The sequence below is a fragment of the Haliotis asinina genome, chromosome 13 (genome assembly GCF_037392515.1).
Source record: "Haliotis asinina isolate JCU_RB_2024 chromosome 13, JCU_Hal_asi_v2, whole genome shotgun sequence".
Classification (NCBI taxonomy): Eukaryota; Metazoa; Mollusca; class Gastropoda; order Lepetellida; family Haliotidae; genus Haliotis; species Haliotis asinina.
Genome location: NC_090292.1, coordinates 5795291 through 5808348, shown reverse-complemented (window position 1 = coordinate 5808348; position 13058 = coordinate 5795291). Strand labels below are relative to the sequence as shown.

General features: G+C 39.9%; 1 protein-coding gene across 1 annotated transcript; it reads left to right on the top strand.

Moving 5' to 3' along the window:
* Nucleotides 1-933: 933 nt before the first annotated feature.
* LOC137260380 (uncharacterized) lies at nucleotides 934-1857 on the top strand. The gene has a single exon (XM_067798051.1). It carries the CDS (start codon nucleotides 934-936, stop codon nucleotides 1855-1857), a length of 924 nt encoding a protein of 307 aa, XP_067654152.1.
* The last annotated feature ends 11201 nt before the right edge of the window (nucleotides 1858-13058 follow it).

Below are 13058 nucleotides of genomic sequence, written 5' to 3'. Positions count from 1 at the left end.
CGATGCACTGCTGTTCTCATTGCCGATGGTGGGGATACCCGTTATTGAACTTCTGGCATGGTCTTTTGACCTCTAACGGTTGTGGACTCGTGACGTCATTGTGACTTTTCAATTGAAATTCTCCAGAGATGTTATGGTCTCATGATCCCACTATTAAAGTTTATATATACCTTTGACATTGTTATCACACTTATCAACTGGGATAATATTTTGACAATGCACAGTGTCTTCATGAGGCTAGTATGTTACGTCCATGGACGTAGGTGACCATTTGTCTCAGTTGTGGTTAAAGTAGGTTTCCATTGAACTGGATATAAAAAAAAATATCTCCATTGTCCACTTTATGAATCTCGATGTTCATGACACATCAAACATGTACCTATTCGGCAACTGTCAGTCCTAATGAACATACCTACTGTGCATAGACCCATGAAGGTCCCGGGGTAGAATAGGCCTTCAGCAACCCATGCTTGCCATAAAAGATGACTATGCCTGTCGTAAGAGGCGAACGGGATCGGGTGGTCAGGCTCGCTGACTTGGCTGACACATGTCATCGGTTCCCAATTGCGCAGATCGATGTTCATGTTCTTGGTCACTGGATTGTCTGGTCCAGACTCGATTATTTACAGACCGCCGCCATATAGCTGGAATGTTGCTGAGTGCGGCGTAAAACTAAACTCACTCACTCACTCACCTACTGTGCATAAGTTGTACATCACTCGCTCGCTCACTCACTCACTGCCCATATATTAGATGTTAAAATTCAATTGCTTGCTCACTCAATCGCAGGCCTAAAGTGAAAAACGTCTCCGTCAGGGACGATGAAACGTGAACCATCAAATTCCAGATGCTTTCTTCAAACATTTCAGAGATGAAAAGACCAAGAAGACCACAACGTTCAGATACTACGGACACAAACCCAATCATTCCAGGATGCGTTATATCATCTACATTTGTGACAGACAAACATTGTGTGGCGGATGGGCAGACAGACAACGAGGCATGGTAGCTGCATATCTTCTAGCAAATGTAACAGGACGACAGTTTGGCATCCAAATGACACACCCCTCTGATATAAAGCTTTTCTACGTTCCGAATATTATCAATTGGTATATCCCAGAAAGTACAGTTCAGGGTTTAAGTAAGGAGAGTTTAATGTGGCTTGACAATACAAAGGGAACTGAAGACGTTAATGGTGACTTCAACTTAAAGCACGCAAGTGATGTCATATTCTTAAGAACAAATATGGATATTATCCAAATGATTCAAATGAGTCCACAATATGGTCATCTTGTTCCAGAACCGTTCAGAAATCCTAACCGTGGCAAAGTGTTTCACACAATTTGGCATCTTCTCATGAAGCCATCTCTTCATTTCGAGGAACATGTCGATATGTTTATGAGTAAATTACCAAGTCCGGATGAATTAGTGTGTGCTCATGTGCGAATGAGGAGAAATCCAACTATTCCAAACGATGGACAGCAGATCAATTCTCTACCATCAGTCAAACATTTATGGGCCTTTCTATCTGAATTCCACAACGCAAGTCGTGTTTTCATTGCTACTGACTCCATGGACGTACGATTAAGTGCCAGGAAGTATTTTGGCGCCAGGGAAATCGACACTGATGGGCTGGTGCTTCATGTTGACAGACAGGGAAATAAGCCTAATGCCATTTGGGGATTTGAGACGGCACTGCTAGACCAAGCTGTTCTCAGTCGCTGTCCGGTTCTCGTTGTTTCAAAAGGTGGGTTCAGTGTCAGGGCTGCCATGATGTCACACCTGGATCAAGAACTGTATGAATTCAATAATGGCACGGTCACTCCTGATCTTCGACTAAAATCAAAGGTGTTTTGAATGTATATTTTCCCAGTTGCATGCAGGTGAAGTTACTTTCCACATAGTTTCACAAAATTAACCACTGCCCCAGTGTTGTTTGTGGGATGCTATTTCCATATGGTATTTCGTACTTGGCTTTCTTAAAGTTTCTCATCTTCTCGAAGCATTTTGACTGTTGTGTTGGCATAAAAAGAGATGTACTTTTAGGCACAAAGTACATTTTCAGTTCACATGCTGTAACCCACGTTACGTTAAGAAATATATTTCTGAAACTGTAAACTTTAAACCATATAGAATAAGTTTACCTTGGCTTCATTGTTCATGCGTTTAGTGGGTAGGTGTACTAGGTGTCATGTCATCCGTGACCCGTGGTCCGTCATGCCTTTCTCATCTTTCTCAAGCATCTTGACTGTTGTGCTGGCATATTTAGAGATGCCCTTTGAGGCACGAAGTACATTTTCAGTTCACATTCTCTACCCACGTTACGTTAAGAAATATATTTCTGAAACTGTAAACTTTAAACCATATAGAATAACTTTATCTTGGCTTCATTGTTCATGCGTTTAGTGGGTAGGTGTACTAGGTGTCATGTCTTCCGTGACCCGATGCCTTGCAGATGTAGTAACATTCCTGTCTCTGTTGTACCAATCTACCAACCTATTGTAGATTTTCACAGTCCAAATCTGGCAATACTGACCTGCATTAGTGCCAACTATGTACAGATTGGTGGTATTTCGATATGTAAAGCAGAGTCTATATTTTTACAGAATTCCTATAATAGAAAGTATATTTGATGTTTATTTTTCTGTTTTAAACTTTAGCTATATAAAATACTTTATCTATGTTTTCGTTGTTCATCTTGTTTAGCAATGGGTTTTCGAGGCTAGAATAGAAAGTATATTTGATGTTGTTGGTTTTTTTGTCTGTTATACACGTTAAGCCATATAAAACACTTTATCTGTGCTTCCGTTGTTCATCTTGGATTTTCGAGGATGATCATTAGCCTAGCCTATTGCATTATGTTGATTATTTCAGTCACTGTTGGAAATAAATTTCACTCACGCTGCAGTTCATACATATTTACTATCGACAAATACTAAGGGAACGAAAACATTGAATGCAACAAATATTTAAAGGCTGCGTTACCGTAGCGTTGCACCCGAACGCAACATCCAATGAGAATGGGCACCCGTGGCGAGCCACCTCCTTGTGGTGGGTGCTGGGTAATGCCATGAGCTCGCCTGAGTGTAAAAAGAAAAGCCAGTCACAAATACTTCTTTCAACCAAATCACTGGCTAATGTTCCTTTGGAGGTGTCCCCTCACAGAACACTCAATAGTTGTAAAGGCATTGTCCGTGATGGGGGACGTTGCCTTTCAGATATGGATGATAGTGACATCATTTCAGAATTACGCTCACAAGGTGTAACTGCTGTTAAGCGGTTTCCCTTACAAAAGAGAAAATGACATCGTAAAGACCAATGCCTATTTATTTACATTTGGTCTTCCAACACGTCCGGAATCATTGAAGGCTGGTTATTGTCACTTGAGGGTTAATACTTACATCCCAAATCCCCTGAGGTGCTACAGATGTCAGAAGTATGGCCATGGTTCTAAATCATGCCGTAGTCCGGCTGCTTGTCATCGATGTGGAGGCACCTGTGAAGATGGCAAACTCTGTGATAAACCTCCAGCGTGTGTAAACTGCTCTGGAAATCACCCTTCGTCGTCCAGAACATGCCCTACATGGGAACTCCAGTCAAAAATTTCGAAAATAAAACATGAACGAAATGTCTCTTTCCTAGAAGCAAGGAAACTTGTACTAGCTCTTGAAAAACCAGGCCCATCTTATGCAGCTGCTGCTTCAGTCTCAATTCCAACTTCTAGATCGGTTTCATATCAGTCCGTATGTTGTCAAACTGATTATACATGGATGGAATCCTCTGCTCCGATCCTCACTACATCTCCTCGACAGTCATCTAGTTCTTCATCTCAAACGGATGATCCATCTACAGTTGTCTCACACTCGCCAATGACTTCAACAGTGAACCTGCAGTCGGTACCGAAACTATCGTCTGATTTGAAAACGGCAACCAAAAAATCTGACCATTCTAATCGTTCTAATCGCATTCCAAAGGGTCAGCGTGACCCTGTACGGATACAGAATCGTTTTCAAACGTTAGAGGACATGGATGTATCTCCTCTCCCTCATCGGCGCACCACCAGTAAGTCGCCTAGAAAAGGGAAACACAGATACCCTGTACAACCACCTTTAACATGAGCGTTTCTAGTTCAATCATTCAATGGAATTGCAGAGGTCTTAGGGCCAATCTCAATGATTTGCATTTATTGATACAAGATTATAAGCCATCAGCAATATGTCTGCAGGAGACCTACCTTAAAGAAACTGATAACTTTGATTTACGTCAGTACAGTACCTACAATTCCTTCTCCCCACCAGGGACTATAGCTACTGGTGGATCTTCAATTTTAGTTCGACAGGGTGTGATTAATAGCCCTGTCTTACTTCATACCAATCTTCAGGCACCCGTGGTGAGCCACCTCCTCGTGGTGGGTGCTGGGTAACGCTAAGTGCTCGCCAACCCCCCGTTGTGGACCCGGGGGCATATTTGGTCCACCAATCCGTTAGCCGTGGGTTGCGGCCCTGTGTCGGTGGAGGAGGGGATCCTGGTGGTTGAGGGTAACAGGGGCCTGCAACCGTGTTCCTGTTGCTCAACACGCCACTTTGGCCCTAACTTCACCTAGACGGGAGGTTGAATAGGCCCAATTCAATCAATCGGCTGGTCACGCCAAGCCCTGTGCGTGGTGAATACTTTTGCACGTAGTACTTTGATTATATGATCTTGGCTTTTTTGGCTTTCAATGTACAATTTTATGTGTACTAATTTGCCTAGAGTCCCATGCCAGAAGGCGGTGGCTCATGGGCCAATCTGGCAATATTAACCTCTGAATTCTGTGTTTCTTCAGAAATGTGTCGAGGGCGAACCAGCCTGGCATTTGTTCTGTTTGATTCAACAGCTTTTCAAGTTTTTATTGGCTGGAGTATAACATCCCTGTAGCCCTGGTGTAACAGACTGGTTTCCGCTGTAACACCGTCCTTGTTGACACTCCATGGTGGGTGGCTACATAATGGCTACCTCCATTCCTTCTGGTTCATCGAAGAATAAACGCCGGTATGTTGAATCTTCGTCATCTGATGAAGGCTCATCTGACTTAGTTGACTCGTGGCCGAGATTTATTGTCATCTCATCTGCTGATGAAAACCCTCTCAAACTGAACCCCTTTGCTATTTCCAAGGGCATTCACGGTGTCTGTGGAGAAGTTAAGGATGTAACGCGACTTCGAAATGGCTCTCTGTTGGTGGAATGTGCGCGCAAACAACAATCGGACAATCTGTTGAAATTAAAACAGTTTGTGAATACACCCGTTGTTGCCTCTGTACACAGAACTTTGAATTCATGTAGAGGCATTGTCAGAGATAGGGCTCATTGTCTTTCTGACATGACTGAGGAGTACATTGTTACTGAGCTTCACAATCATGGGGTCATCGCTGTAAAGCGATTTTCCAAAAAGAAAGACGATGGCACAACAATCAAGCTCAATACGTATTTGTTCACGTTTTCACATTCCAAAATCTGTAAAAGCTGGATATTTCAACATTGGGGTGGAGGTGTATGTACCGTCTCCTCTCCGATGTTTCAAATGTCAAAAATTTGGTCATGGGGCAAAGTTCTGCCGCAACAGCTCGGTATGTTCCCGTTGTGGTAGTGCACACGTGATGGAGACCACTTAGCCTCATCTAAATCCTGTCCTTTTTATGAACGCGAGACAAAAATTCAACATTTCAAACACACTAACAATATCTCGTATTCTTCTGCAAGAAAGTTGGTACCCCTTTCTACCATTTCATCAACTTTATACTCAAATGCAGTCTCTTCTCGAGCTCTTGTTTCCAGACCTTCTATGACATCAAAATCATGTCAAACAGCCTTATCTTGGGTCAATCAACAAGTCATAATCAGTGACACTACTCAGACTTCTCAGGTTCTGATTGACGTATCTACATCAACTTCTCAGACAGAGGATGTAGCATCACTGCCGTCGGTAGATTTATCTTCAGCAGCGCAATGTATCGCAGAGGAGAGATCACAGAGTCAGAGTAAATCTTCAAAAAATGGCAAAAAGGAAAAGAAACAATCCAAAAGGACCAGAACCATCCAGCATTTGGAGGTGCCTTCCTCAGAGTCTTCCCCTATCACGGTTCACAACCAATTTGAACCTTTAGAGATGGAGGTCAATCCGTCACTCCCAGTTAGTGGAGTTGGACCCCACTCAAAATCACGAACTCCAATTGAACCTCCATGAGCCGCTCAACTAACATCATCCAGTGGAATTGTAGAGGACTAAGGAACAATTTAAATGATTTACAGTTACTGATACAGGACTTCAAACCATCGGCATTTTGCTTGCAAGAAACCTATTTTAGAGACACTGACCTTATGGATATAAGGCAATATGATTCTGATAATTATTTTTCTCCTCCAGGACCTAGAGCTACAGGGGGTTCTTCAATTTTGGTGAGGCAGGGTGTTATACATAGCCCTGTCCCCCTGAATACACCACTTCAAGCTGTTGCTGTCAGGCTGACTTTGAATATTGTTTTCACTTTGTGCTCAATTTATGTATCACCGTCTTGTACTCTACAACAAACAGATATTCAGGCTCTTTATGACCAGCTCCCTAAGCCATGTATCATTATGGGTGACTTTAACGGCCATAATCCACTTTGGGGTAGTTCTGATACAAACAGAAATGGGAGGATATTAGAAGATTTTCTTTCAAACAATGAACTATGTCTATTCAACAATAATTCGAAAACGTACTTACATCCTGGTACAGGTACATATTCTTCTCTTAATTTGTCACTCACTGATGCAGATCTCTTAAATGAATTCGAATGGTGAGTTCACAATGATCTGTGTGGCAGTGATAATTTTCCGACCATTCTTCAGGCAATAGCTCCAGGCGATATCCCTCCATCGTCAAGATGGAACTTCAGTAAAGCTAACTGGCCTTTGTTCAAACTACTTTGCAAGGACAAATTAATTCCTGATCGTTTTATTGATGTTCCTGATTCAGTCCAATTATTCTCTGATGAGCTCAACAAAATAGCCGATGAATGTATTCCTAAGTCCTCTATAAATCCACACATACGTAAACCATGGTTTACTAATGAATGTAAACAAGCTAGGAAAGCACGGACAAAAGCTGAACATTATTTCCGCCGCCACCCAATGGTGCATAATTTAAATAAATATAAAGTGTTAAATGCTAAAGCAAGGCGCACATTTAAGCAAAACAAACGCCAGTCTTGGCAAAAATATGTTTCGATAATAAATTCGCGAACGCCGATGTCCAAGGTATGGAACATGATCCAGAGAATAAAAGGTAAAGGTACCAAATCAACCATACATCATCTCAAAACTGGGGATCAGTTGTTAACAGATAAATCTGATATTGCAAACAAACTGGGAGAAACTCTTGCCCAACACTCTTCCTCGTCTAATTATGTTCCAAAATTTCAAAAATATCAAAAACAGCAGGAAAAGAACAAAATCAATTTTCATTCAGATAATGGGGAAGATTATAATGAAATATTTTCTATTCATGAGCTTCATACTGCTCTTAAACAATCTCACGATACTGCTACAGGAGCTGATAACATTCATTATCAACTCCTGAAACACTTACCTGAATCCTGTTTAGAGACACTGTTGAATATTTTTGATGATATTTGGACATCTCGTAAATTTACTCCATCCTAGCGTAATGCCATTATTGTACCCATACCTAAACCTGGCCGTGACCATACAGATCCCTCTAATTATAGGCCTATTTCCTTGACTAGCTGCGTTTGCAAAACCATGGAACGTATGGTCAATAACCGACTAACTTGGTACTTAGAGTCAAATAATTTAATCACAAATATACAATGTGGTTTTCGTAAAAACCGCAGTACCATAGATCATTTAATTCGATTGGAATCATTCGTTAAGAACGCTATCATTAACAAACAGCATGCAGTGTCAATCTTTTTCGATTTAGAAAAAGCTTATGATACGACATGGAAGCATGGCATTTTAAAAGATTTACATGATTTTGGTTTACGGGGTCGTTTGCCTCAATTTATATCCGAGTTTTTAACTGACAGACAATTTCAGGTACGCGTGGGTTCCACCCTGTCTGATCATTATACTCAGGACCAGGGCGTCCCACAAGGCAGTATTTTGTCTGTCACACTCTTTAGTATTAAAATTAACAGTCTATCAAAGGTTTTAAGTGCTTCAATTGATGGATCACTCTTTGTGGATGATTTTAATATTTCTTGTCGTGGAAAAAATATGCATACTATTGAACGACAACTGCAGTTATGTTTAAATAAAATAGATAAATGGTGTCTCGAAAACGGCTTTAAATTTTCTACATCCAAAACTAATTGTATACATTTTTGCCGCAAATACAAACCACATAAAGACCCTGAAATATTTTTAAATGACACTCCCATCAAAGTTGTAAAGGAGGCAAAGTTCTTGGGTATACTTTTTGACTCCCATTTAACTTTTCTTCCACACATTAAATACCTAAAAAATAAATGCTTGAAGGCACTAGATCTATTAAAAGTTGTTTCCAGTTCCAAGTGGGGAGGGGATCAATCTACCCTCCTACACCTGTATCGATCACTGATTCGCTCGAAACTTGATTACGGCTCCATTGTGTATGGTGGAGCCTGCAAAAGCAACCTCAAAATATTAGATTCAGTCCATCATCAAGGTCTAAGACTCTGTCTTGGCTCCTTTCGAACTTCACCTGTTGACAGCCTGTATGTCGAGGCTGATGAACCATCTCTTGAACAGCGACGTATAAAATTAGCTTTACAGTATACAACAAAACTGCATTCGAATAAGTCAAATCCTGCATATAACTGTGTCTTCAATCCTCTGTATGAGGATTTATACAATAAGAAATCTTCTCTTGTTCCGCCTCTTGGTTTAAGAATAAAACCACTTATTTTTGCTGCTGGCATTGAGCTGGAAAATATAGCTCCTTCCTGTCTTCTTTCTTCTCCTCCTTGGCAGTTGGTTAGGCCACAAGTCGACCTAACATTAACTACATTTAAAAAATCAGACACTAATGAATTACAATACAAACAAGAATATAATCAATTAAAACATAAATATAGCAGTTATAAATCCTTATTTACAGATGGGTCCAAGGACGGTGGCGCAGTGGCTTGTGCCACTGTCATTGGATCCAGAACAATATCTTCTAGATTGCCCGACAACAGTTCTATTTTCACAGCTGAAGCTAACGCCATATTAACGGCTCTCAAATATATTCAAGGACATCCAAAACATAACCAGTATATAATCTATTCCGACTCTCTTTCTTGCCTTCAGGCAATTAAAAACACTTCTTGCATACATCCACTTTTAATTAAAATTATTGAATTGCATAATGAACTTGCTACTGGCCAATACGACATCGTCTTTTGTTGGTTACCCAGCCACGTTGGCATTTCTGGTAACACGATGGCTGATCTTGCTGCCAAGGCAGCACTCAACAAATCTGTGACACCACTTCTTATTCCTTACACTGATTATAAAGCTACCATTAGATCGTATATCCGTGATCTGATGCAGAAGAAGTGGGACACCCAGGTGGGCATAAATAAATTACATGCAATAAAACCTTCTGTTGGTTATACCTACTTGGGTTGTCAGTCCAGATTTGAAGAGGTCATCATGCGGCGATGTCGTATTGGCCATACGAGATATACTCATGAATACTTATTGAAAGGTGAGGATCCTCCGTTCTGCATCCCTTGTGATGAAATAATCACGGTCAAGCATGTTTTGCTTGACTGTGTTGAATATTCCATCACAAGGGATAACTATTTTAAATCCCGAACTATGAAGGATCTTTTTAACAATAACAGTGGTCATTTAATTATTGCTTTTTTAAAAGAATTAGATTTGTTAAATGAATTGTAAATATATAAATATTTTATTATTGGAATTTTGAATTAGTAACTAAGATTGTTCGTGGCTGTATCCTCGAGGGGGGTTAAAGTACCGTAAAATTATTGTCCTCCTGAGAGGGTACGTAAGTCCACAAACGTTCAAAGTAAATTCAAACACTCCGCTCTTTTAATCGTAGTATATGTGCTCTTTTAAATCTATGGCTATATGTGCCTAAATTGCTAGCGACTGAGGGGATGGTGTAAATCCAGCTGGGGTCCATGCAGGTAGCAAAAGTAATGTAAGTCCCCATGGTCCCTTGTATGGTGATCTACCTTCAGTTGTTAGCAATCCATAGCCCATATTGTCTTGTTCACTATAGTTAAACTGTTTTAGATCTAATCACTAGTCTTAAATGTATATCTGTGATATTTACTAGTGTTTTTACTGTTCGTTGTCAACAGGGTTTTATTTTCTTATATTCATTCATTCTACAATGTCAGTATTACTTGTTCTCGTCACGATATGGCTGCAAGATTGCCGATGTGACGATAAATATTAACTCACTCACTCACTCATACCAATCTTCAGGCTCTTGCAGTTAGAATAACTCTGCACATTGTTTTTACGTTGTGCTCTGTTTACATTCCCCCAACATCGTTGCTTCAATTAACTGATCTTCAAGCACTTTACGACCAACTTCCAAAGCCCTGCATCATTATGGGTGATCTCAGTGGTCATAACCCACTATGGGGTAGTGTGCATACAAGCAATAAAGGAAGGTTACTTGAAGAGTTCATTTCAAATAATGATTTATGCATCTATAACGATGGCTCTCACACTTATCTACATCCTGGGAATGGTGCTTATTCTAGTCTTGATTTATCTGTCACTGACTCAATCCTCCTGAATGAATTTGAATGGTCCGTCCATGACGACCTTTGTGGAAGTGATCACTTTCCTACAGTTCTAACACCTGTAACGCCTTCTGATGTTCCTCCGTCATCCAGATGGAATTATAAGAAGGCTAACTGGCCTTTATATAAAACTCTCTGTGCTGACAAACTTAAACCTGAACATTTCACTGATGTTGCTGATGCTATAAAGTGTTTTACTGATGAGGTGAACAACATAGCCAATGAGTGTATCCCTAAGTCCTCCGCAACTCCACATATTAGAAAACCGTGGTTCAACGATGATTGCAAACAGGCTCGGAAGGCACGGAAAAAAGCTGAACATTATTTCCGCCGCCATCTTATGGTCCACAATTTGAACAAATAGAAAATTCTTAATGCTAAAGCTCGGCGTACTTTTAAGCAAAGTAAACGCCATTCTTGGCGAACGTATGTATCAAAGATCAATGCACGTACGCCGATATCAAAAGTATGGAACATGATTCAGAAAATCAAGGGTAAAGGCACAAAATCCAGCATTCAACACCTTCAAGATGGTGATCAGCTACTGACAAACAAATCCGATATCACAAATAAATTGGGTGAAACTCTCGCCAAACACTCCTCTTCTTCAAATTATGTGCCTGAATTTCAGAAATATAAAAGTCAGCAAGAAAAGAAAGCTGTAAATTTCAGTTCAAATAATGGTGAAGATTATAATGAAATATTCTCTATTCATGAGCTTCATACTGCTCTTGAACAAGCTCATGATACTGCTACAGGAGCTGATCATATACATTATCAACTCCTGAAACACTTACCAGAATCTTGCTTAGAAACCCTTTTAAATATATTTGATGACATTTGGACTTCGGGAAAATTTCCGTCTTCATGGCGAGATGCTATTGTAGTCCCAATCCCTAAACCTGGTCGTGATCATACTGATCCTTCAAAATATCGACCAATTTCTCTCACAAGCTGTGTTTCCAAAACCATGGAACGAATGATAAACAATAGACTAGTTTGGTACTTAGAGACCAATAACCTCATAACAGATATTCAGTGTGGTTTTCGTAAAAACAGAAGTACCATTGATCACTTAGTGCGTTTAGAATCATTTGTCAAAAACGCTCTAATCAATAAACAACATGCAGTCTCTATATTTTTTTATTTAGAAAAAGCCTATGACATTACATGGAAATATGGCATTTTGAAAGATTTGCATGACTTTGGACTGCGAGGCCGATTGCCTCAATTTATTTTCAACTTTTTAAATGACAGACAATTTCAATTCCGAGTGGGTTCTACCCTGTCTGATCATTATAATCAGGATCAGGGTGTCCCACAAGGCAGTATTTTATCTGTCACTTTAGCATTAAAATCAACAGTTTATCTAAGGTTTTAAATGATTCAATTGATGGATCACTTTTTTGTTGATGATTTTAATATTTCTTGTTGCGGTAAAAATATGCGTACTATTGAAAGAACTGCAGTTGTGTTTAAACAAAATTAACAAGTGGTGTCTTGAAAACGGTTTTAAATTTTCTAAATCGACAACTAATTGTATACATTTTTGTAGAAGATATAAACTGCATAAGGACCCTGAACTATTTCTCAGTGGCACTCCCATCAAAGTGGTAAAGGAAACTAAGTTCTTAGGTATAGTTTTTGACTCCCATTTAACCTTTTTACCGCATATTAAGTCCCTTAAAACTAAATGCCTGAAGGCCCTTGACTTGTTGAAAGTCATTTCTAATTGTAAGTGGGGAGGGGATCAAGCTACCCTCCTGCAACTTTATCGATCATTGATACGTTCAAAACTTGATTACTTCTGCATCGTCTATGGTGGAGCCTACAAAAGCAACCTAAAACTTTTAGATTCTGTTCACAATCAAGGTCTAAGACTTTGTCTTGGCTCATTTCGAACTTCACCCGTCGACAGCCTGTACGTTGAGGCTGATGAACCATCTCTTAAACAATGCCGTATAAAATTATCTTTACAGTATATAACCAAATTATATTCCAACGAGTCAAACCCTGCATTTAACTGTGTCTTTAAACCTCTGTATGAGGATTTCTATAACAAGAAGTCGTCCCTTGTTCCGTCTCTTGGAATAAGAGTGAAACCTTTCCTTTCTGCTGCTGGGATAACGCTAGACAACACAGCTCCCTCCCGTCTGATTTCTTCTCCTCCTTGGCAGTTGGTTAGGCCACAAGTAGACCTTACACTGACTACATTTAAAAAATCAGAAACTAATGAATTACAATATAAACAAGAATATATTCAAC